Source organism: Chelonoidis abingdonii, chromosome 5 (assembly GCF_003597395.2).
Source record: "Chelonoidis abingdonii isolate Lonesome George chromosome 5, CheloAbing_2.0, whole genome shotgun sequence".
Lineage (NCBI taxonomy): Eukaryota > Metazoa > Chordata > Testudines > Testudinidae > Chelonoidis > Chelonoidis abingdonii.
Genome location: NC_133773.1, coordinates 99,385,264 through 99,411,470, shown reverse-complemented (window position 1 = coordinate 99,411,470; position 26,207 = coordinate 99,385,264). Strand labels below are relative to the sequence as shown.

Sequence of the window (26,207 nt, the reverse complement as noted above, 5' to 3'; positions counted from 1 at the left end):
CCAGGCCACCACATGAGCAATGCAGTGTAACCTGCGTATGGGTGTTCATCTCTGTATAAGACACTACAGTCTACACCCCAGATATCTACAGGTAAAGTACAGAGGTACCAGGTTCCAGGTTTACTACAGGTAAGGTACAGAGGTGCACAGCATACTATACCAGGCTCAGAGAAGTGGACCCATGACAGAGGACATCATGGATGGAATACATCAGGACAGCAAGGTGAGGACAGAGGAGTTCAGGATACAGGTAAGATAGGGTCATAAACAGATAGAAGGAGTTAATAGAACAAAAGTACTTTATATCTCTTTTGACTGTAATGGGTTAACAAGTTCAGTAAGCCTGGCTGTCACCTGACCAGAGGACCAATCAGGAGACAGATATACTTTCAAATCTTGAAGGAGGAAGTTTTTGTGTGTGCTGTTAGTTTTTGGTGTTGTTCACTCTGGGGCTCAGAGGGACCAGACGTGCAACCAGTTTCTCTCCAATCTCCCTATACAGTTCTTATAGATTCCAAATAGTAAGTACTAGGTAGATGGCGAGTTAGGCTTATGTTGTTTTCTTTATTTGCAAATGTGCTTTTGCTGGAAGGAATTAATTGTCCATTTGGCTGAAAGGAGTTCAAATTTGTATTTTGCTGAAAGGATTTAATTGTACTTGAATACTTAAGCTGGGAGGGTATTCCCAGTGCCTACAGCTAAAAACCCTGTACCTAATCCATCTAAAATTACAAAAATATTTTTATCTGTTTTTCTCTCTTAATTAAAGTTTCTTGTTTAAGAACCTGATTGTTTGTTTTTTTTTATTCTAGTGTGAGACCCCAGGGATGGGGTCTGGATCACAGGGAATTGGTGGGGAGAAAGGAGGAAGGGGGAGAGAGAGGCTAGTTCTTTCCGTTTTAGGATTACTGTCTCCCTGAGAGAGACAGTAATCCTAAAACGGAGAGAATAGCCTCTCTCAGGGAGAGTTGGGAGGGGGAGAGAGAAGGAGCGGGAAGGTGCATTTTCCTCTCTGTTTAAGATTCAAGGAGTTTGAATCACAGTGATCTTCCAGGGTAACCCAGGAGGGGAAGCTGGGAGAGGCAACAGTGGGGGAAAGGGTTTACTTTCCTTGTGTAAATCCAGAGCTCTGGTCTGGGGTTCCTGTGCAAGTTTGGGGGGACCAGAGTGTACCAGGCACTGGAATTCCTGGTTGGTGGCAGTGCTACAGTTTCTAAGCTGGTAATTGAGCTTAGAGGAATTCATGCTGGTACCCCATCTTTTGGATGCTAAGGTTCAGAGTGGGGGTTTATACCATGACAGATAGGAATCAATCAAGAACTGATAGCTGGAACTATGGAGTTTGGATCTTCTTCTGTGGTCTTCTGTAGATGCCTCGAAGTCTTGGCTAGGACATGTACTGAGCTGCCACCAGGAAGGACAAGCTCTCGTCTCGGGTGAAGCAGTCTTTTATGCTCTCCTGTTACTAGGCAGAACACAGGCCACGTGACCCTGCTATTTCCCACCTGAGAGAGAAAAAGGCCCCAATTGTCTGTGCACCATGTTGGTGACCTTCTTCAGACAATAACTTCTTGGAAACAAAATGGCAAAGTGCCTAAACAAAATAGAACTTGCAGTTTTCCCCCTACACCTTATTCTCAGAAGGTGAGCCATAAACCAGGGGGGAATCTAGGTGCTTCTCTGCCTACGTCACAGGAGGGCTCGATCCAGTAGATTTGCATGGAAATAGGCAACCTCTGAGCACAACAGGGAGTGTCTGGGGGGAAAGGAGGAAGAAGACAGCTTCCATTATAACCTTTAGCCCAGTGGCAGTCATCTGAGAGGTGGCAGATCCTCTTCAAATCCCGTCTCCTCATTTGGCAGAGGGGGGACTTGAACCAGGGGTCTTCCACATCTCAGTTGATTGCTCTAGCCCCTGGGTTCAAGGTTATTAAGGAGGTTCTCCTTGCCCCCACTGTTTGAGTGGAGTTAGGCAGCCTCTGAGCACAACTATTGGATTGGGCCCTACACACAAATTAGGCAGAGGAACGCCTCTTTTCCCCTCTGTTTATGGATTGCAAGCAAAGATCGTTGCTTCCCTGCAGTGCAGAGTAAGGCGCCTATCTCTTTGAGAAAGGCAGGGATTAGCATCTATCTCTGTTGTCAGCATCTCTCAGTGGATAGCTTAGGTGGCTCCTTGCCTAGTGTGCTGTCTTTGTGGATCGCATTCTAAGATTCCTGTATCTCCCCATTCATTGTGTAGGGATCCTAGGTGCCTAACTCAGGCTTTATGGATCTCAGTGTTGCTCTTCTGATTTTTTCTAGGTGCCTAAAATTAGGCATTGCCCTAAGACCCTTTGTTGATCCGGACCTTAGTAACGGTAAACTATTCTGCATGTCATCCAGTTTTAATCTATGAAGACTTCTTTCTAAGTAGCGTACAATAAAACCTACTTACACAATCTCTAAAGATTGTCAACGGTAACAATGAAAGTGTGCTGATCTACATAGCTCATATAAATTGATGACTAACCTAGCTTCATGAGTAACTCTCTTTCTTCTCCTGAGGTGCAATTCAGGAAAGCTATATTAATGTTTGAAAAGGAAATGTATAGTCAATAGATGCTCACAAAATTGTTCTTACTGCTGACCTTTGCCATATAAAAAAACCTAAGTCAGAGATAGTCTGGATAATTGTGCCAATGAAATGAACATAAATATACAAAATGGGGGGGGGGGAATTGCAGTATACTATATATACATTTATTTTATATTTTGTATTTGAGAAACAGCACGCAATTATGTAAAGACTGCAACAATACATAGCATAACTATTTAGCCAAAGTGGAAAGATGAACAGAATTAAACTTATGCATGTATTCCTAACTCTGTCATTACCAGGCTGAGACTTTTAAATTTTCTCTTAACATAGTTATTTTGATATATTCAAAGTTGTGTACAGTGCAACAGATCTACATAAGGGTTTTGATTTTGTTTCCCCTTCCTAATTGCTGTAATTTTCATACATCCAAACATGAAGGCTTTCTGTGTTTATTATTTGCTGGAAATAAAAATAATAATGTAGGTTTTTTGAATTGATATGTGCTGGAACTTAAGTCAATGCACAGAGCCAATTTTTTGCACATAATTTCATGTATTTTTGGACTTAAAATGCTTCTAAAATGACGATAAAAGAAACCTTGCATTAAAGAACTCGGTACTATATTTTATCTAATATTGGCATGAAAATGTCAACCTATGAATTGGAAGGGGGTGGGGGGAGTTGGGTATCATGTAGCGGCAGCAGAGAGATTTTTGATGTTTATCAAACCCAGAACATAAGAGATTATTAAAACATATTCCTTGGCAAGTAAGAGTAGATGTTTAAAATAAAAGAAGTAAAGGAATTTGTTGCTCTTCTCCCAAAGGTCATGAACTGAGCAGGAATGAGTCCTTGGCGGCTGTAGCTATTTTGCTTTTTGCTTTTGGGAATTTGGTACAACCGTTACAGCTACTGCCAGACCCTCAGCCCCCACGGGCAGTTTTCTTGCGTTTTTTTTGAGGTCCACCTACAGCAGCTGCAATGGATAGAGTGCAGGCTTGGTGGCAGTCAACTCTGGCTGTGTAGTGCAATGGTCCTTGTGGTAGCTGTTTGTTCTCATTGCACTGAGTATAGTATTAGTGTTGGCCAATCATTGCTATTTATTGGCTTTAAATGAAAGATAACTTTGCTTCATTTGACAAGAAAAAGAAAACACAAGTTGTAAAAGAAGAGAGAAATAATATAATCACATTAATAGCAGCTATGTTTACAAGAAGCTGTGTGAGACTGCCAGCTGGCGACAGTCTGTTCATTTTCAGATGTTTCATGTGGTGCTGATTTTTATTTTTAAATGTCTGTTTCTTTTGCGTCCTCATAGCTGAAACTTTTTAAAAAATGCTAAGCAAAACTGTAGCTCTTTCTCAATCCTGGGCATATGCTCTTTTGTGTTCAGTTCCCTTAATACAGTGGTGTGCAGCAGAGACTTTATTTTAACAGTGTGTTTTAATAAAGCCTTTTTTCATTTTTATATAACGTGGTTAAAATGCATTTCTGTGTTCAAGCAGCAAGACAGCTAATAAAAAACGGAGGGGAAATAAAGACAAGGGGTAACTCCAAAACAGTTTAGCTTCTTAGAACAATATTGGGCGGGTGGAGGGCAATTATTGTGTGATGGATTAAACTCACTCTTGTATGCAGTGTTGTAGCCATATCAGTCCCAGGTATTAGAGAGACAAGATATTATCTCATCTACCTTGTCTTTATAAACTCACTCTCTGTATTTTGGGAAAACAACATGAAAGTCTCACTAATTCTTGTTCCCATTGTCCGGGGGCATGCACAAGGAGGAACAAGCAGGGGCATACTCCCCCCTCCCCCCCCGCCCCAATAATTGTTAAGGGCACAGAACTTCTTCAGCTCATGAAGGGAGGGTTGGCAGGAGAGCAAGCTCTTCCTGGCTCCAGGGGAAGGAAGAACGAGCTCCTGCCAGGGTGGGGGAAGGGACGAATGAGCTCCTCGTGTGGGAGGGCAGGGAGCAGAGAACATGCCCCCCCAAAAGGTGTCAAGGTTAAATTTCTGCACATGCCCCTGGCATTGTCCCTGTACAATACTTGAAAGCAAAGGGAGAGGGAAGGAGCACTAATGAGGAATTCATAGTGTTGATGCATACTAGAGCTCTTTTTTTCCAAGTAATCATTTTGAAAAACATATATACAGCACATGCCCACACCCCTTGGATTAACTGAGTACAGTACCTTGGCCAAGTAATTACCTCATACAGATTTTTGAAGGCTAGGGGAAGGTGGGTGGTCTTCAGGATTTCCCCTCTTGCTTCCCCTCCCACCCTGAAAAGCTTATCAGAGAGCAACTTGTTTTAAAGGAAAGATGAAGGTTGTTCCCTGGATTTAGTAACTGCTGCTCTAGCTAGAGAATAAAGTATTTCCTTCCTCCTCGCTTCCAACTACCACTGTTGGAGTGAAGAGTAGAGTGCAGGCTGTTTGCACTTGGGTAGCACAATCCACGGGTATCATGTGGCGTAAGGGCCCAATGAATGTTGGATTTGACTGTAAATGTCAGTAGGTAATGTCTATTCCCTATCACACAACCGCAATCGTGCACAGAGAGACTCTTTCACACACTGCTTCTGACACACAACTGTGCTATAAGTATGGGTTAAGCTGTGGCATAAGTCAATAGAAGCAACATGTAAAGATATATAGCCATCCTTGATTGCCATCTTTAATGCATGAAAGATTTACAAATGCAATTTGTTTATATTGGAGTTTAAATTATTACTACTATTCCACCTGAATTATTTTAGGGGCTATACCTTTTTGATCTATGGCTTCAAACATCATTAAATTATATGCAACACCTAAAGTCATTTTTTAAATACGTTAGCAGTGCATTGTAAAAACTGTACTCTAAATTTGAATGCTAAATATATCTGTTTCTTTGGTGGTCCTATTACTCAGTAGTCTCTGATTAATAGGATGTTTGGTTTTTAATAACATCTACTGTAGTCATTTATGTGAATAACTTAAGATTTTAAACTAGAAATATTTTTCTTAGCTATTAAAACACTCTGCTTAAACAGTAGATTTTGGATGGCTGCCTTTGTTTGAAATAGCTTAAGTGGGTATTCATGCTCAGTTTATATTTTTTTGCACTGTGTGGTCTCTTAATTGTTACACAAAAGTACAGTGTAAACTTGTAAAGTAGCCTTTTTTTAAACTGTAGATCTTACTCATTTTTGTATTTTGCTGTGAAGGTCAGCTGAGGGGCAGCAGATATGATCGTGCTGTATTGGTGTGTTAAGTAAGTGGCTTTGGGACTGAATGCCCAGTTTCCTTCTAAACAATTGAAGTGCACAAAGGTCTGAGGACAATGGTGTCCTAGAACACAAGGAGAATAAAAACAGAGCATGTTCTGTGGTCCTTGAAGTCTATACTAAAGATTGCATAGTACTTTTAATACACATAGAATAATCCCAATGGTTTTAAAATATAAATGAAAGTTAAATTTTTCTCTTTGCAGCATTTGTTCAGATAAATGAAATAAAATATTGCCGGCTCAGTGGATAACGAGGAGATACAAGATAAAGAGGCGTGTTGAACCTGGACCTGAGCTGTTCTGTATTAGTAACAATATGATGTGAAATGACATTTCTTTAAATTTCTGTCTTGTCATGAAATTTCCTGCATTTTCTTGGGGGAAGGCAAGGTGTGCGGAGTGGGGGAAGTTTCTCACCCACATTTGGAGAGAGCCTACTCTCTGTGTGGGTGGGTGTGTCAAGCTCAGTTCTCTGGTGTGTGGGTGTGGGTGTGGGTGTGGGAGGGGAGGGTCGCTGTCCCTATCCTGGCCTGGTGTGGAGGGGAGGCCCCGAGGAGGGGTTGGAGAGTGAGATCACTCTACGGTATGGCAGCTCCTGTTCTGCAGAGTTGGGCGAGGGCTAGGGATGGTTAGTTAATTTAATGCCAAATGAAACAAAAGTAAAATGTGGCAAAAGGCATAGGAGATAAGATGGGTTTTTATTGGAGGGGTGGAGGATGAGGAATGAATAACTCCCTGTGATCTAGCAGAGCTAGGGAAAGGCAGAGGGTTGCCCCTGGTGTCCAGAAGGAGCCTGCGGGGTGTGAGAACAGTTTGCAAAAGTACCAATACTGATCAGGCGAACCCTATACCCTTGAATTCTAGGGAGTCGCTGCTGACATTGACACAGTCAACCCAGCTTGCATGCACTGCTACTTCCCTAGTGTGTAGCCTCAGCCTCCTGCCCGGCCTTGTGGAAGTTCTAATGTGCAGAGCCCAAAGCCAGCTGGGTGGGGCAGGGAGCCCAGTCCCTTGGCAGACTACAAGTCTCAGGCAAGGTCGGCAGGTGGGTGCACGTGCATAGCGAAGCTGATGGGTAGGGAGTGTGCTGTGACTAGTTCTGAAATGCCGGAGCATAGCTTTGCCCTCTATTTCAGGTGCTGGAGCAATGCTCTGATTGCTCTGGAAGCACTATTGCCTGGCAGCAGAGAGAGATTTGAGGTGCTGAGCTCCTCTAGCCTTTGCCATCTGTGCTCTGTCCTCCCCATAGTTTTAGCTGCTTTGCAATTAGAGTGACAAGAAAGCAAGTGTGAAAAATTGGGATGGGGTGGGGAGCAATAGGCACCTATATAAGAGAAAGCCCCGAATATCGGGACTGTCCCTATAAAATTGGGACATCTGGTCACCCTATTTGCAATGGAATCATGGGATGAACTCCCGGTAACTTCAGTAGGGTCTGGGTTTTACCAGAGACTCCTTGCTCAGGTATCTGCTCACTAAACATAGCCCTGTTCTTTTCCCTTCTCTTTCTGAGGTCACTGGTCAAAAATAAAGAGGGTTGTAGAGAAAGTCAGGAAATCATGGAGGCTTAAGTTGTCAAGCAGATAAGTAGTGGGGACTGGATGCTGAATAGCTCTAGAAGGGGTAAAGTATAGGGATGGAGAGGAATCTTGTATGTGCTGTGAAGTGGCTGCTACCATACCTTTGAGGTGCCAGTAGCCACAATGGCATGAAGGTACGCCATGTCCAAGGAGAGGTGAAAGCAGGCATATGGCTATCATCCTGGCCTCAAAGTCAGAGCATGCCTGAGGAAGTATAGAGTCTGCAGGACACAACCTGGCTTTATGTCTGTAGGCAAACAAGTCTACCCTGGTTGTTTCCCAGTGATGGCAAGTCAGAAAAATGTTCACTGTTTGTCTTCGCTCCCCAAAGATTAGGGTATCAGTTGATCAGTTTGTTTGAAAATTTGTCTTGTCCCTCCAGAGACAAAAACATACTGCAGAATGCTCTTCCTTCCCTCCCCAGCACTTTGTCTGTAGGGATAAACTATAGCATCAATATTCTAGCAGCGACTACTACAGGTTGCCCAGTTCACAAATTCTCCCAGTGAGGAAATTTGCATTCTGCAGAAGGTGAAGGTGGGTGCAGAACACAACAGAATTTCCCCTGCACTGGAACCAGAGACCTGTCAAAATTTGAGATAAGGAGAAGTGAAAGGGCACTAACTTGCTGACTAGTCTTAAAGATGGAGAGCCTTATTAACCAGGTATTCAGGCTCATGTCTGCACCTAACAGGCATTGGCAGAGATCAGGTGTGATGACAGGCATCCAGAGCATGTGTAGCCTCCTCCCACCCATATCCCCAGTTGTGGGCCTGTGAAAAAAGATAAACTCTGGGTGGAGTAGCCCCAGGAACAAAGAAAGTTTCCTCTTCTGACAGGAGCTGTGAGCTGAGGCAGCCAGCTGCAGGATATCTTTAGATGGCAGTGATGTCATAAGGCTCTGTTTTTCCTTTTGATTCTGGATATATAAAAAAAATAAAAAAAAAATTCCCCTCTCACCCCTATGGGTGGTATGTGTCTTCCTCAACCTCGGATCCTCTACCAGAGGCCTGGGAGTTTGAGGGTTCTGCGCAGTATCTTAGCTGTTCCTAGCACTGCACTCTTCTGGACAGAGAGCTCTGATGTTGTTCCTGGGATCTGTTGGAGCCACTCACCCAGCTTAGGAGTCACAGCCCCAAGTGCTCCTACCACCACTGGGACCACTTTGGCCTTCACTTATATATATATAAAATAAAATATCTCCTCTTCTTTCACATAGTTTTGCCCCTGCATGGTCTCTTGTTTCTCTCCTTTTCTCCTCCTGTGTTTCTCCCTTCTCTCCGACCCTCAGTATTACCCTTTTTTCCCTTATGGTCCTAATAACTTATCCCGTCCCCCTTCTGACATCGTTCCCCGCTATAATTTATAAAACAAAACAAATTTTAAAAAAGTGCTGAATTAACATTTGCCACTCATCACGTGCCTCACTGTGCTTGCATGTTGGATACCCTTCCATCTCAACCCTTGATCCATCTTGTCTGTCTGTGTTGTAAGTTCTTTAGGACTGTATTTTTGTTGTGCGTTTGTACAGTCCATACCACAATATGCTTACAATGTGAATCATTTAGTATGTGTCTTGGGTTTTATTTAATAACCTTTGCGGGATCTTGGTTTTTGGTTTTTCATGTTTCCCCTCCCTTCCCCCCCCCCCCCCCCCAAATGTGATAGTAAGTTATAACATCCTTGTCCATATTAATAGAGAGTGGGTAGGATCATACCATATAAGAGCCACTTATTTGGGATTGACAGTAAAACATTTTGCTGGCTGCCAAAAACACTAAGGCCAGCCCTGAAAAGACAAGAGGAACCAGCATCTGGGCAACTGTTCCCTCTCCATCGCCAAAGAACAAGTTGAGCTGATATTAAGCCATTTTCCTATATCGTATTGATCCAGGCACTCCTAGTTTCCATACCTAATATGCTTTTTTTGTGTAGATCTGTGCTGGATACTACTCTTATCTTGTTCTGCTTGTTGTTCTTGTTCTCCTCATGCTGGGTTCCTTCTTTCTCTGCAGCACTCTTGTATTCTTATGCTATCTTGGAAGGTATACAGGAAAAGTTAATGATTTTAAGATTTTTTTTTCTCTCATTAAGTGGCTGAGTGTTGCTGGTAGCAGGAAACTTTCCTCCTTGATTAACAGCTGCCAGTTAAGTGCTGCAAAACCAAACGGTAAATAAACAGAAGAGAGTCCAGTTATGATAGAGGACCTTATCAGCAGGGGTGACTCCAGGCCTCAGCATGTCAAGCGCATGCTTGGGGCGGCATGCCGCGGGGGGCGCTCTGCTGGTTGCCTGGAGGGCGGCAGGCAGCTCTGGTGGACCTTCCTCAGGCGTCCCTGCGGAGGGCCCGCTGGTCCCGCGGGTTTGGTGGTGCATCCGCAGGCACGCCTGCGGGACGTCCACCGGAGCCGCAGGACCGGCGACTGGCAGAGCGCCCCCTGCGTCGTGCCACCGTGCTTGGGGCGGAGAAATGGCTAGAGCCACCCCTGCTTATCAGACCCATTTGCCTTTACCGGGGTTTTCCTTTTGTTTAAAAGGTGGCTGTTGGTTTTTTGTTGGATTGGGTTGTTTTTTTTTTTTAAATCCCTTGAGAAAGGAAGAAAGCAAAGACAGGATTTCTAAGTGATCTTATTATTTTACCCTCTCCTCAGTGGGGCACATAAGGGCACTGATATTGAAATACCCTATATGCAGGTGTTTTGGACAAACTTCAGACTCATCCAGACTTCTCCCCATCCTCTCACAGCTTTCCTTCCTTTGAGTCTTACAGTTCTACCTTCATTCAACCAATTGTTTTTCCTTCTCCATCCTAATCTAGTTACTGCTGCACTCATTTTCTGAGGTTCACTTTTGATCCCAAAATTCTATAGGGTTCCACGCTGAGTAATTCCTCCTCCTTACCTTCACACAGTACTTCATTTGTAATGAAAGAGGTGCTGGGGCGCAAGCAATTTTTTTACTTTCGTAACTGATGCAGCAATCCCAGAGGTGCCGGAGCTTTGAAAGGCCAAGCCTAGAGGTGCTGGGACTCAGCCCTGTCACAAATTAAGCACTGCCTGCACACTGCCCAATTCCTTACTGTCATGAAATCTCATTTAGGATGGGCGAAGAGCCAATAACTTTTTGTGGTAGGCTGCTCATTTTCTTTTCCTGCCTTTTGCCCTCCTTTACTTTTTCTTCACTATTCTTTGTATTAAGTAGGGAGGCCAGGTGCCCAGTTTTTGACTGGACAGACCAGTCGAAAAGGGGACCTGAAAGTGTCCGGTCAGATCTACTGACAGGACAACACCAAGTCCGGATACTGTGAGTGGGTGAGGCAGGGAGAGGCTGGGTCATCACCCGCTGCTCCTACTCAGCCGGGGCTGCCTCCTACCTTTGTCAGCCGGCTACAGCTCCCAGCCCTGACTCTATGGGCAAGTCTCTTCTGACCTGCGGGGAGGGGAAGAGCAGCAGGCTGATGTGGGGTAAGGGGGGAAGATGAGTGAATGGGGGAGAGCCTCAGGGGAAGAGGTGGGGTAGGGGGACTTTGAGAGAATGGGCAGAGTAGGACTTCGGGGGGGAGATGCGGGGCAGGGGAGGTTCCAGCACTTCTCCTAGAGAGTCCAGTTTTTAAGTATCACCAAGTTGGCAACCCTAATATTAAGGTCTTGACTTTTTGTCTGCTTTCTAAGTTACTGAATGTGAGTAGGTGAAGCCTGGATATTGTAATGTCTGTAAATAACAGTTGTTTAGCTTCCTTGCCATTTGGGTTAGATAGGGCTATAATTCTTGCTGGTCTGGAATTCTGTGGTAGGAGGAGAGGAGAGGACTGGGTCAAAACTGACTTACCAGTAAGTTTACCTTTTGCTTGCTTCCTCACCATCTTACCTTCTCTTTTGCTTTTCTCTTCCCACAGTATGTGACACTTATTAAAACAGACAGCAAATGAGTTTTTCTGTAGCAAAAACAATGTGAACAACGTTCACCCAGTGTAGTGGCCTTTAACTCTGTGACTTGGGGTATTTCCTTCAGTTCTGGCTGTGAAATAGCTCAGAGAGTAGAGAGCTGGCCAGAAATTTTTGAACAAAACTGAACAACTGGAAAATGCTGATTTGTCAAAAGCAAAATGTTTTGCAGAAACATTATCTTTGACCAAAATTGATTTCCAAGTGAAAATTTTTTAAAAAACCTTTCAGTAAGGTTGAAATGTAAAATTTGACCCTCAATGGGACATCTAGATTTTTCTGTTTCAAAATGATTTTCTGTTCAAATGTGTTTCATTTTATATTTTTATTAAAAAATTTTAAAAGTCTAAATAGGAACAAAACATTTTTGATTTTTTGTCAACAAAATCCATTTTTTTTTTTCGTGAGAATTTTAGGTTGTGGAAAACTTTGCAATGTTTTAGTTTTTTTCCATTCAGGAAATTTCAGAGTTGTGAAACTCCAAACAGAAAATCAGGTTCCCACATAGCTCTGCTCCCAAACATGATAATGCTACTGAGAAGCTTTCAAATCTAGCCAGTCTTTCAAATGTGTTTTGACGTTGTCTGTCAGCATAGCCCCTTCATTTCACAGCATTCAGTATTATATAGATTTCTTTTTTTTAATGAGTTCATCCTTATTCCTGTTCTAGGCCATTCAATAATTAGTCATGGGATCATACCTAACTATTGAGCAGTTATTCTAACCTGCTGTACTGTAAAAATGAGTGTGAATACTTTATTTTGCTGTTGTGAAAGATGCAATGAATGGAGATAGTCCAATTCAAGCTGTTTGCCTTTGCATCTGATCACCAAATAATAGGGAGGGAATTTGCCTGCTGTGAATGTTTGATTCACACTAGTCTGTCTTATTTTCAGAGTTGGCAGTGCTACTGTATGAATGTACTGTACAGTGATTTTACAGGTTGGCTATTCTAAGCAAACATCAATTTCCATTTTCTGTGGGAACAAGGATTTTGTGATTTATGCCAGTCACACTGTGTGTGGAAAATGTTATCAGAATACTACACAAGTAACTAAGATTTTGTCTTGTTCCTTAAATTTGAAAAGTTGTTTGTATTGAATTTCAGCTGTGAAAGCCTGTAGTGTTTCATATACACTATAATCTTTCCAGCCTGAAGTTGTCAGTTTTAGCACAGGATTTAGACCAGTAACTTTTGAATTTGTAATCATTGTGAGCAAGATAGGGTTGCTTGTATGTGAATGCTAATAGCAAGCCTAATGAGTTCTCTCAGACAAGTGTCAGACTGTTAAATGCTTAAAATCATCGTATGTTTGTATCCTGTATTTGTTATGGTGTTGACGTATTTCTTTGGTTTGTGGCCAGTTATAACTTGTCAAGTTGAACCAATATTAGACCTCTTCCAAGTTTAACATCCAGCATGTTAGTAAAAGAAGATGAAGAGCTTAACCCCTAAAGTCACTTTTTCCTGTACATTACAGGTTACAAGTACAGAGGAAGATGTCTTATTGATTGAAATGATTCTCTGTGTGTGTTTGCTATAAACAAAGAAATAAAAGTAACAATCTTTAGACACCATTCCTTTTCTTAAAGGAGCACAGGAAGTGATGTGTCTTATCAGATGACAGTTTCTTCATGCAGTACAATATCCTGCTTGCCTCCATGAGCAAGATCGTTTATAGGAAGGCAATCTTCTGCCCACTTAATAATGCACCACACTAATTATGCATTGCTGCATATGCAGGAGCTGAAAGGAATTATTTTCTGAACCTCATATATAAGTTTGCAACTTTTTGCTGAATGTTTTTAAATATTAAGATACTTGGGTGAGCTTCAAAAAAAGAAAATGCGTCGTCTTTCCACTTAGTATCCATCTACATGAAATCCTTCATATAGTTATGCAACTAAAAATAATTGGATCACCTTCCATCAGCTGATTTCAAAGCAGTGAAGATATTGAACTGAGCTTCACAGCACTCCTTGTGAGATGGGGGAAGCAAGATCTCCCTTTATTTTAATAGCTGAAGAAAATGGAACCCAGAAAGTGACTTTGCCAATTAAAGTTGTAACAATGCAGAGAGAGAATCTTGGTCACTTGATTCCCCATCCTGTGCTATAATAACAAATCTTTCCCCCCCTCCCTCTTGTGGTTTAGCAGGATAATTTACTAGTATGTTAAAAAAAACAATAAACACAATTTTAAGTAGTACTGAGCCAAACCAGAAAAGTTTCAGTTCAGTAGTACTATTGGAAGCATTCTGGTTTTGGACTGGCAGCCTCTAGGAATGTGAAGCATTTTGCAGGTTTACCCTGTTCATCTGTCACTCTCAAACAGCAATTTCGCTTCCTTAAATAAATGTTGCTATATTTCTAGAGCTACCAGGGACTGAAAACCATAAAATTGTCAATATTAAAAAAAAAAAAAAAATCCGACCTCAGTGATGAAAAAACATACCTTATAGTGGTCACCATTTTTTAAAAATCCACTGTTATCCCCTCTTTATCACAGTGTTTCACTATACTTAAAATAGGGAATAACTATAAAGCAGGAAATAACTCATGATACTGTGTTATTGTGACTGTTTTCAAATGGTGACTTAATTGTCACAATCACTACCAGTACATATGCAAAAACTGCTTTAGCATTGTGAGAGTGGATTTTTTTATATGAACACTTGGCTGTTGAGTGAACTGGGACCCTACTTCATGAAGGCCACCGAACAGCCGTTGTGTGGTTACCAATTTTGATCACTCTTGACATAGGTTGGATTGGAATTTCAGACCTAAAGGGAAAAGGCACTGTTAAAAATCCCTTGAGCCATCCTATCTTTTGATCATTTCCCAAGTCTATTAGGTCTGTTTGTCTTGGATATTTTGTAACAAAAATTACTTTTTTAAAAATGCTTCTCACTTAGGTAACCAAACTTTTATTAGAGTTGAACCCTGCTCCACCCACCATTTGGAAACAAACTATATTGTGCTCCTTCAAAGGCAAAACACAGTATTGTTCATGTTTCAGTTGGAATTAGTGTGGAAAAATTATAATGCAAATAGCAAAACAGATGGGAATTTTGCAGGAGTCTTTTGATGTCACGAATGAGACTTCCTCTCATGGTTGCCGGCTCTCTTTTCTCCTAGCTGATGCTGGCTTCCCTCCATAGCTATTAAATTTTAGCCAGGGGTTGGAGGAAGATTTGTAGCTCTCTAAATTTTTTAAACCCAGATTTTGCAGTGTGGCTGCTGACAGCAAGCTTCTTTTGCACTGATGTTGGTATGCTGAATGCCAGAGCGATTAGTGTGCTGATCACTGCACACCGAAAAAATAAACAGTGACGTTCTTGCAGATCTGTGCAAGTGCAACATAAACAAAGACATGGGAACAAATGTAGTGATGGTGAGAGTTCTGTTCTGTAACTGTTTCCCTTCAAATAGGGACAGATGAGAAGGGGTTCAGGGAGGAGTGAAAAGCTTCAAATGTTCGCTTATCCTCCTACTGAAATTATTTTTGAAGTTCAAAAAAAAAAAAAAAAAGAACCCAAAACTGTTCAGCACACTTTATGGCACTTCTATTCCCCACCAACTGGCGGCAGGTCATCTTCAGAGGGAAGAAGAGAGAAGGGGTAGAAGGGAGCATGGGTGAAGAAATTTGTGCAGTCTGCTACCTCCTGCCCAAACTTAACTGGCTATTCCTAATGCTCTGGCAGATCCTCGGAAGCTCGTAGACCCTGATTGTCACTTGTTCCCTGTGACCTCAAGACTTGTCTGCAGGAGAAAGTTATACTGGGTCTACAAAAGGTGTCCGTTCTTAATATAGTTAAATTGGTGCAAATCATATGTTGGTGAAGTGTCCCCGGTGATTCATCAGTGCTTGCATAACTACAGAAAAGTAGCTCTTTCTGTTGATGTACTCTATGGCCAGGTGCCGAAATAAGGGTATGAGTACCATTTATCGCCCCACTGCAGTCCAGGAATCCTGTTGCTGCAAATCCATCTGCTATGTCTTGCATGTTATTGAGAGTGACAGTCCTGTGTAACAGAAGACTATTAATGACCCTAGGCATTTGCATGACAACGGCCCTCGCTATGGATTTTCTAACTCCAAATGACTTCCCACTGACAAATAGCAATCTAGCGTTGCAACCTTCTCTAGAGTGATCGTCATTCATTTCGCCACTGTCAGTGCAGCTCTTGTTCTGGTGTCCTTGCGCTGGAGCCAGGGCTGGCAGATATAAGCGGCTTGGGGAAGTTAAGCCTCCACAAACAAGGAAAGAGATGCTGGTGTGGTGTGCTTCCCTTCCCACCCCCGCTCCATCTCTTCTCACCTGCCACTCACTCACTCTCCACCCTGTTGCTCACCTTTAAGGCAGGAGGGGACAGAAAGGACTGAGCGCCGGGAGGGGTGGAGGGGAGTGAGCAGTGGGTGGAGGGTTCTTGGGGGAGGAGATGGAATGGGGGCAAGTGGCAGGCGGGGGTGGCCTCAGGGGGAAGGGTTGGGGTGGGAAGAGGTGGAGTGGGGGTAAGCCCTTGAGGGAAGAGCCTGAGCAGAAGCAGGACATCGGGGTGGAGTGGGGATGGACTGCGGACAGAGCCTCGGGCAGAAGTAACCGAGTGGGGAGGGGGGCCCTGGTCCAGGTGCCGGAGGCCCGTCCCACTTCTAGGGAGCTTCCAGTGCTCATGCCCAGCCTCCCCAAATACAAGAGTCACCCCCCGCCTATGGCTGGAGGTCTGGGGCAAACTCAGCACACAGGAATGTGGCCTTCTGCATCCGAAAATTCTGCAGTCACTTCCTGTCATACCAAACCCACATTATGATGTGATCCCACCAGTCACCGCTTGTTTCTCAGGCCTAGAAGCAGCACTCCTCTGTTTGCAGCTCCTTCATGAGTGCCAGTAACAACCCTGAATTAGTTTTTGCTATGTCTGTCAGCAACCTGTCCTCCACGCGATCATCATGTGTCCTGCTGCTACGGTTTTGTCCTGCGACTCTGCAGATACCAGAGGATTGTTCACCCTGTGCTTGCAACACTCATGACAATAGTGCAGAGCTGTGCAGGCTCCACACTTCTGTCAGAGATGGCGGACAGTGTGAAGTGCTACATGGGTTTGTGGGATTTTTAAGATAAGGCATGAAACTGGGTATGGATGGTATTATGGGATGGCAAAAGTTGCATGATAGTAACTTGACCCCTTGCTCCCAGTCACCCCTGTGTGACTTATTTCTAGCCCATCATGGATTTCCAAAATTTTCCAAAAGACAGTGTGCCAGATAACGGCAAGTTGCACACTGGGATACATACTCATGGTTTAACCACACTGTGCATTGATACAAGCCCTCCTGATGCCTACACGCAGTGCTGGTGCAAGGAGCCAAGTCTACACAAGTGATATACTACCTGTGACAGCTTTATGCTGATGTAATTTATGTCTGCTATTTTCAGTCAACTTTGTCTTAGGTTGATGACAGAAAGGGTTTTGCCATCACTGTAGAAAATCCACCCCCTTGAGAGGTGATAACTAGATGGAATTCTTGATGGAAGAATTCTAGCAGTGGTTATACGGGGGCTTAGGTCATCTTAGCTAGATCCCTGAGGGGATGTGACATTTTCACACCCCTGAGCAACATAGCTAGATATGTTTTAGAAGTAGACCAGGCCTAAGCATGCATATATTCCTGTGTGGATACTGATTTAACTAAATTAGTGCATCTTTCTTTTGTAGAAAAGGTCTCCGTTGTTTGAAAAATGTGGTTTCATATTTCCAGCTTGAGGAAAAGAAGAGAGTGACTGTCTTTCTCTCCTCCCTACCCCCTACTTTTGGCTGGCTAAGGAGGGAGGACAGCAGAGTAATTAAGTACACTAGTTAGAAGTAATTGGCCAGTTAATGTAAACCTAACATTTTCATATCATACTTAGAGTGGTGAATTAATATATTATATACCTGTCCTTTTTGACTGGTTGTGAAATATGGCCATTGGCCTCAGGACTTGCAGTGGATCAGAGTATGCAGATAGCTGGCATAACTTTAGATGGCATGTCAACCATTATTATATATTAAAAAAAATCTTGCCATGTGACTTCTGACAAGGAGAACTGAATGAACGTGGTGCAGTTATGGATTTCAAAGATAAAATGTCTTCCCCCCCCCCCCGTATCTTCAAAGTGAAATTTTATTATATAATTGGCAATATGTTAGTCCTAGATTTAGTGGATTAAGTGATTGGAAATGATCCAGTAATTTAGGTAAGCAAGAGGAGGGGTTGATTCATTTTGTTAATCTTCTGTAATAAAGAGGAGTTAAATTTTGTTTGCCTCATTTCAGGACAACACCATCTTATTCTTAAGAGGCTGCAAAGAGCTGGGGCTTAAAGAATCTCAACTTTTTGACCCAGGTGACCTTCAGGACACATCAAACAGAATAACAGTCAAGTAAGTACAATACCAGTTTATAGTTAGATCCTTAACACTGTGGATATGTGTGGTTTAACTGTAAATGTTTAAGGATGAACAATAATAACATTCATGTAAAACAGAGAGACAGGCTAAGCTTTCAGAATCCACATTGCTGCCTAGACTAGATGTTCTGTTCAGAAATTCCCCCTCAGAGGAAGAAGCTAGTTTTCTTTATTTTCAGTAATATCAAGCACAAAAGCTTTCAAATGCTGGAGCAATGCTAATAAAAGCATTATTCAGAAAGCACCCTAGATTGATAACATTCTCTTCTATCTAGTTTGTTAGAGCACTATGTAAATTTAAAAAATCCCAAACCTTGTTGTTGCAGATTAAACTGTTTTCAAGATGCTTTATGGGACTCCAATCAGTAATTTTGATCTACTTATTGAAGGCTCTTGCGAAACTAAGACCTTTCAGGGTAGAGACAGCTGCAGTCTGTTTATTCTTCAAAATGAACAATGGATTGTAGAGCAATTTTGCAAAATATTTCATTTGACCCTGGAACTTCTGTGTAAACTGTGAGAATGAGGTATCACAGCTGAAACCCAGTTTACTGCATGCAAAAGCTTCCTGCAGCAAAGTCCATAGGTTATTGCTGATTATATTAGCAATCTATATGGCCTCCATTAAAGTTCTGAGGTGCTCAGACACTAATTTTATGACCCTCAACACCTTTGTGAAGCAGGGACGTATTATTCCCATTTCACAGCTGGGGAGCTGAGGCAGCGGGAGAGTAAGTGATTTGCCCAAGGTTACACAGGAAAACTGTGGGAGAGTGACTTGAACCTAGGTCTCCCAATTCCCAGGCTAGCACCTTAGCAACTGGACCATTGTATCTTTCAAGGATGGTCCCATCAAGAGAAATTAGGGGAATGAGAGTTGTAAAAACAAATCATTTTGTCATAAATTTGACTGAGGGCTTGTCTACACTTAAAATGCTACAGCAGCCCAGCTGCAGTGTAGATGCTACATGCGCCAACAGGAGGGGTCCTGTAGGTAATCCGCCTTCTTGAGAGGTGATTTATTTTTGTGCATTTTAAATGGAATGTGTTTTAGACATATGGTATTTTTGATCATTCAGCTATAAAAGTTATGATCTAATGCTTTAAAGAAATAGGCTGACTGTAATCAGGTTACATACATTTTTTCATACTAAAATTGCAGTGGAAAAGAAAATATGAGCAATATTTTTTTAGGGTGCAGGTACTGGAAGAAGAATGGTTTGAGAAAGTGGCAAATTATTTGAAGTTCCTTTATTTTTCAAGCTTTCAATATTTTCATAAATGTAAACAAACATTCTGGTTTCTGGCAGTCGGATGAATTTATCACCAGAGTGCACTTGCATAGTTTGAAGTGAATTGGCTTTTAATTTTATTCTGGGGACAATCTCAACTAAACATTTGCAGTACGTTTGTTTTATTTGTCTAATACCCAGAAGTGTTAAACACATTCCTTTTATCCTCAGTTCTCCAAGAAGTTTCTTGGCTAAAAATAAGTTGAATTTGAAGTGCAGTCCTATAATTTCCCCGTTGTTTGTGTTTTCACAACCTTAAACTTCATGTAGGTTCCTAACTTATGACTTCCAGCCATATTGAAGGAATGTTGGCCAAGAAATAGATTGACTTTGCCCGAAAAGAGTGTTAGTCTTCAATGGGAGTGCTAAATATACATTCACAAAGCAGACTATAAATCTTCTACTACGAGCGCACTAGAGGAGACTGTAGTTCACAATATCATCTGTATTATTGTTTCATCTCCGTTCTGGTCTCTGCATGATGTTTATTTTCTTTGTGAGACTTGCTGTGGGGCAAGCCATGTTTATTTAAACATTTAGGGCTAAATTCTTCCTTGGTGTATGCATGTTCAACTCCTATTAAATCTGTTGGGTATTCGTGACATATTGGAGAGCAAAATTTGACCCTTGGACTACAATAGAGTAGATTTTAGGATTTAGGACTTTAATCTTCCTTGTATACAAATCAGCAGCTCTATATTTCATTCTTGGCAGTGGGACTTCTGCAACATATTTTCTCTTTGCTGTTAAAGCATTGTAATTTAATGATTGCAGTAATGATTGCAAAATACTCCCACATTATGAATGAATGCACTACATCTTCCTAGCTTTCTTGTGTTTCCAACCAGCAGAAGCATCCTGCAGGCTTTTGTTAGGGGAACCACATGACCTCCTGCATATACGCTCTTGGAAACAGTGTCTGCTTTCTGATTTTTCTTTTCTCTCTCTTTTTTGTGGGTGCATCCAGGAACATTGACAACAGTAGGAAGCTGAAAAATGTAAGTATTTAATTTGCAGTACTTTCTTCTCTGGATAATCCTTTGGACTGAGTTAGAATTTAGATTGTAAAAGCTAGTACTGTGATGAAAATCTGAAAAGTTCTTTTGTACGTTAACCATACATAGTTCATTGGAAACTTACTATAGTGCTACAAAGGCAGACCATCTCTGCAAACGAAATAGAACTGTGCTAGTGTTGTTGTCCCTGACTAAATAAAGAAGTAAACAATTTAATCTCTTGACTATCAGTCTAATTTTGATTAACACCACTTAACACATCAAAAGCTAGACTTCTTTTGCCCTTTCTGAATGTACTAGGCATACAGTGATTATAATTTGGTTATACATTTGTGCAAAGCATCTCAAGAAGTTAATACAATCAAAACTGCATTCACATTGTGGATCTAAATTGTTCAATTGTCATTTCTCATTTGACTTGCTAGCTGTCTCTTTGAGTTTCCAAAGTGCTGTGTATGTTTTCCAAGAAGGATGAGTTTTCAAAAGCAGAGTAGGCTTAATTCTATTAAGTTTAACTTTTTGTTGATTTCAACCAGTGGCAGTAGTAATGATTTTGTAATGGTAAAATGAAGGGGGGAAAAAGGTCTGAACTTGGCTAGTCCCAGAGTTAGTTACACTATTAAAGGCCAGGCAAACCTGGCTTTACTGTCAACTACTGTAAATTCAATTTGTATTTGGCTGACATCCCCCTACAGTGGGGGAATAGCATTGGCCTGCTAAACCCAGGGTTGTGAGTTGAATCCTTGAGCGGCCCATTTAGGGAACTGGGGTAAAAAACTGACTTGGGATTGGTCCTGCTTTGAGCAGGGGGTTGGACTAGATGACGTTCTGAGGGCCCTTCCAACCCTGATATAATGATTCTATGAAATGCCAAGACCTTTCCTTTATAATTTTTCAAGCTAGCAATTATGATTACAGTTAAAAAGGACAGAATTATTTCATCCTGTCTTTCCTGTCATCACCAGAGTAATATCTTTATTTTCCAGCAAACAAAGATACATGGGAGTGTTTTCTTTCAATGGCATATGGGGTGTCTGTCTCACTTGAAATTGGCTAAAAGGTTTCATGTGGATGTGGTGTTCTTAAAATTAACATTAAGAAGGATTCATAAAAGTGTCTTTCTATGTAATGTAGACATTTCATATGCATTATTCTGTACTCCAGACTGGCAGCCAGTCAGAATTGCTTGCAAAGGTGAGATTTGTCTGGAAGTTTTTTCAGCCCTGAATAAGGAGGAGATCAAATGACTGAGTGCTTGCAAAATTAATTGAACGTAGCATAAGCCTCATCTCATCACGTAATTGGGTAGGAAAATGAATTAGATGGCTTCTTAGTTCTGAATGGTACTGGATCTGCAAGTATTTTTACTTTACTAGCGAGCGTGTGCTGTGAACTGTGTTTAGTTAAATTTCAGTTGCCATCAAATCTGGGGTTATTAATAAAACTGAAACACTTTCTTTAAAAGGTTTAAATTATAAGACACAAAGGGTCCAGAAAATGACTTTTTGTCTTTCTAAAAAACTGAGAATTTTAGCTTTCATGAAAAGTGTTGGATTTTGGTAGCCTTGGTCAATTGAAATGCTCTATCCCCAGAACAGATATAGTCCTGCCAGTGCCAGATATAGTCCTGCCACTTTCTCTTCTTGGCTCCATCATTGTATATATTCTTAACCTGGAGCAACTTCCTCAAGGGATGAGTATGTATATAAAGATCTATAAGCTTAGGCCTTGGCCTTAGTTCTGATGGTGGTTTTTTCATTGGGGTAGATGTCCAATTGAAAGTTAGGTGAAACCATCAACTCATTCTGCCTAAGCTGCAGAAAAACTGCCAGATGGTCCAGGCTTTTATTTTTAGTCTGGGTATATCTGGAACCATTAAACTAGAGGTGTCAAGTATCAGAAGGGTAGCCGTGTTAGTCTGAATCTGTAAAAGCAGCAGAGAATCCTGTGGCACTTTATAGACTAACAGACGTTTTGGATCATGAGCTTTCGTGGGTGAATACCCACTTCGTCAGATGAACTTGAGGTGAACTAGAGGTGAAATGCATTGAATCTTGTCAGTAATATTGGGGTGGGTAGAAATTGAACTAGCCTTTCTCTTCTTCAAATAGACCCTGACATATTTGTTACAAACATTTTGTTGTTTATTTCCTTATGTATTTTAATTAAGGAACACCATTATTAGTAAGTCATATTTTCCTGCCACCCTTAACTTTATTTAGAAGTCTTCATTATTGGAAGGTAGTTCTTCTGAGCTCTCCTCACTTTGGGAGTACTTTCGAATATTGTACCTAGTTTTTATTCTTGAGGTTTATTTTTGCTGCTTACTTTTCAGCCAGATGTGACACAGCAGTCGGTTATTATTAAAATGTTAGCAAGCTTAGTGTATCTTTTTAATAAGCTGCAAATTCTATAAGATTATTTTACCTTTAATAGATGCTTCATGTATTTGTTGTTAACCATTTAACTACCATCCCTTCTCGCTCCCCAGTGTGGAATACAGATTTAGAACAAATTCTCAAATCCACCAGTGATTCAGAGTTAAAAATAAATGAAGAGGTACTTAGGAAAAGTAAATTTAGCAAAGTAATTGTGTAGATTTTCAATTAATGTTTACTGATTTCTGCAGGTCCTAGTTACCATTTATTGGCTGGGGAGAGCAGCAAACAGATGCACTTCATACAGTGGAGCAACACTGAAACTGAAGGAGTTTGAAGGATTGCTGGCACAGATGAGAAAGGTATCTTTTTTTTTTTTAGCGTGTATGAGGCTTTTAATTATTGAAGTTTGAAGTCCCATAAAAAAATTTTCTGATGTTTGTTGTAATGAAAGCTAGAGGTGGATGGTGGGCTGGGGAGTGAGCTACTTAACTTTTTTGGAAAAGCTCCTGCTGATACTAAACAACTGTAAATACAGGCTTGGCCTTTTTTTTCTTCTTTTTTTTTTTTTTTTTTTTTTTTTTTTTTGGGAGGTGGGGGAGCCAGTTTTGCAGGTGGCACTAGTGATGCACAAATTACCAGCAGTAGGACTTAAAATGGTCATATAGCATTACGGTTAGAGCTGAGTGAATAAGTGATGATGTGATTCAGGGGCCAAACTGAAAAATCTGGGGGTAAAAAATTAGGTTCAGTTTAACCTGAAGACAAACTTTTGTTTGTTTTTGGTGAAACAAAACATATCGAACAATTGAGGATTGTTTTCCAAGGTTTTCACCCTTTTATTTGTTTGCGTTTTAATGGGCTACATTGAAATAAATCGGCCAAAACAAAGTTCTAAACGTTTTGTTGCCTAAATCGTAAAGCATTGAAACCATTGGACTTTTCCTGTTTTGTTTGCCAAGAATTTACTGATTGACCCAATTTGTAAATACTTTTGGTGCCTAAAATGCATATTTGTGGGGAATTTACTATTGAGCTGAAAATATGTTGCCCAGCTCTGGTTAAAATGGTAATGTTGATAATTTTTTCTTTTCTGATCTTTGCTTATGGCCATACTGATCGACTGTTCTCAATAGAGAGACTTACAGAGTTGGTCAGTGGACCTAGGGACATCAATTAAGAAATTATATGAGCACACAGACTGGGTTGAACAGTATTTCCTCCTCAGCCTTGTTTCATTTGCAACCACAATTCATATCAAGAATATATCATTTCAACAGGTGAAGAAAGGCAAAGTGAGTGGGCGAAGGGATTTGTGTTATGCACTTCACATTTAGCAGAACCTTGATTAACTGTATTTGTCAACTCTAAATCTGAATGACATGGGATGTCTAGACGTTTACAGGCCACTGTAGAAAGCAGAGCAGACCAGCCAGGTTCGCTGCTGGGAAAGCCAGCTGCAGAGAGGTAGTAGCACCGTTCCCATCGGCTCAGTCAGAGCACTTACATGCGGCTGCGTGATGTGATACTCCTCTCCTCCAAAAACTTGCTGCCCCTGATGTTTGCTGGGATCCACCGGTAAGTGAATACGTAGTGTGATACATGCATGCGCCAAGGCCAGGCAAAAAGTGTAGCAAGGGGGCCTTATTCCCGCCAAGGGAGGAAGGTTTGCTTAGATTAACTAAGCACCTGACTCCATTAGAGCACCTGACTCCAGTTAATGACCTGACTCCAGTCATGATATAAACCCCTGCTTCAGTCAGACAGGTGTGGTAGTTGAAGGAGAAAGTGGATGGAGCAAGGCAGATTGCAGAAGAGAAAGTGTTCCAGAGAGAAATAGAAGGTTTGAGGAGTGCTGCGGTGATGGGAAGCCCAACAGAAACCCTAGGTAAGGGGCACCAGGCTTGTAAGAAGAGAGGCAAGAAGCCCTTCACAAGCTGAGTATGAAGGGAAGTAACCCAGGGAAGAAACCACTAGTCAAGTGGTTCACCACACACCCCAGGGCCCCTGGTTGGGCCTGGAGTAGAGGGCGGCCCAGGTCCCCCTCCCACTCCCCTCCCTCAAGGACACTAGGGGAGAGATTAAGAACTGGTCAGGCAAGCAATATCGCCCTGAACCTACCTCAGAGAAGAAAACGCGAGACCCAGAGAACAATACCGGCAATTTGCCACACGTGGTTTCAGGGGTGGATCTGCGCGCTGCGGGACATAGTCCAGGCGGAGACATAACCCTCCCCACCTTAAGCCATCGGGACGACGTGCGGTCAAGCCTTTAATACATCCCCAACCGGCCGGGCCACAGGGGCTACCAGGGTCCAGAACCGCCAACAAGAGGCGGACTAGATTGCACAAGAGACTAACAGCTCTGCTGAGTCAGCTGCTCAGACACGTAGCCCTGCGAAGACCTATATAAGCCAATGAAGACCCTATGAAACAGAATCACACGGGAAGGACCGGTACCATATCGGGCTTAGCATGACTACAAAAATATTACCAGGGAAGCGATGATGTGGAAGCATTACCTCCTGGCTTTTTGAGAGACAGCCCTCGGAGGCCCTGTGCCCCAACAATGTCTGGTATCCTTGCCCATCCTTGTGGGAAGCCAGAAGTCATACTGAATGTCTTGCAGAAGCTGCAGCAAACAATCCCAGCTAAGGCAGTGATCCTGGGCAGGTTCGAAGACACCATACAAGACCCAAGGTTCCATGAATGGCGATAATAGGACAAGACACCCCGAACGCAGTTTTGATGTGATCCACCTTGAACCCGGAAAGTGCTGCGCCCTGTAGCCCATGCTCTGAGAATGATATGAGGTTACTAATATTGGACGGTTATGCGGTGGACCATCAGGATATGTGGTCAGATGGACCCTCCACCTATAGAGTTGGTCTCCCGTGGAAAGACAAACTGGCACCCGCAACTGTTGCCAGACCCGCAGGGGAGGTCAGCAACCCAGAAAGACAATCCCAAACCAGCCCCGGACTGTGCGAGAACTCTAGAAACAACTTAACCCTCGGGAAGAACGACATGAGGGAAGGCTCGAGGCCAAAAGGGACCTGGGGGTTGGAAAGTGTGGTGGGCCGCCAACTAGCCCAAGGCAGGGGTGATAACCGAATGTAGGGCACGTGTTATCAATGTGGGGAATGGGGCATATAGCAGCCCAATGTCCCCAAGGGTGCCTATGCAGTCTCGTAATTCTGGGAGGTTGGGGAGCAGATTTGTGCCCTGATCAGCCTGAGGGTACCATGCAACCTCATCATGATTACCAGACCAGTAAAAGAATGGTATAAAAACACATAGCATTAATAGTAATCGGAGTGCTGTCACGTGGTCTCGGCGAAGGTTGTGGAGCAGACCAACTAATGACCGAGCAAAGCACAGGGTGGTAACATTGCATACATCGGCACCGTGAATTTTACTCTACAATCCAGACGGATAAATCCAGGGGATAACCGACCAGAGTTTCTGCAGGATAGTCCCCACACTCCCGATCTCTTGTGATTGGGAGAGACTTCCCGTTTGGAGAACTACTGACCCCGATAAGAGCAGGCAGGATAGCAACCCACAGGTTGAGCACAGCACAACTAAAGATAGCCTAAGCCCCAATGTTTTGCTGAATTTGCTCCAGACCTGTTCTCATCCCTGGAAAAACCCACGCAGGCTACAACGAGAACGAAGGCGCTAAAAAGTTAT

General features: G+C 42.3%; 1 protein-coding gene across 6 annotated transcripts in view; it reads left to right on the top strand.

The window, feature by feature from the left end:
- The window catches only part of LIMCH1 (LIM and calponin homology domains 1), a 177,144-nt gene that overhangs the window by 34,313 nt on the left and 116,624 nt on the right, over positions 1–26,207 (top strand). For 5 of the 6 annotated variants that reach the window (XM_075066499.1, XM_075066497.1, XM_032764988.2 and 2 more), the window contains exons 2-4: positions 17,697–17,803; positions 20,089–20,119; positions 22,767–22,877. In XM_075066499.1, the coding sequence (XP_074922600.1) occupies positions 22,869–22,877 (9 nt within the window). In that variant the 5' untranslated portion in view covers positions 17,697–17,803; positions 20,089–20,119; positions 22,767–22,868. Of the gene's footprint in view, positions 1–17,696; positions 17,804–20,088; positions 20,120–22,766; positions 22,878–26,207 lie in introns of those variants that run through there. The other variant, XM_075066498.1, reaches the window with a different exon arrangement.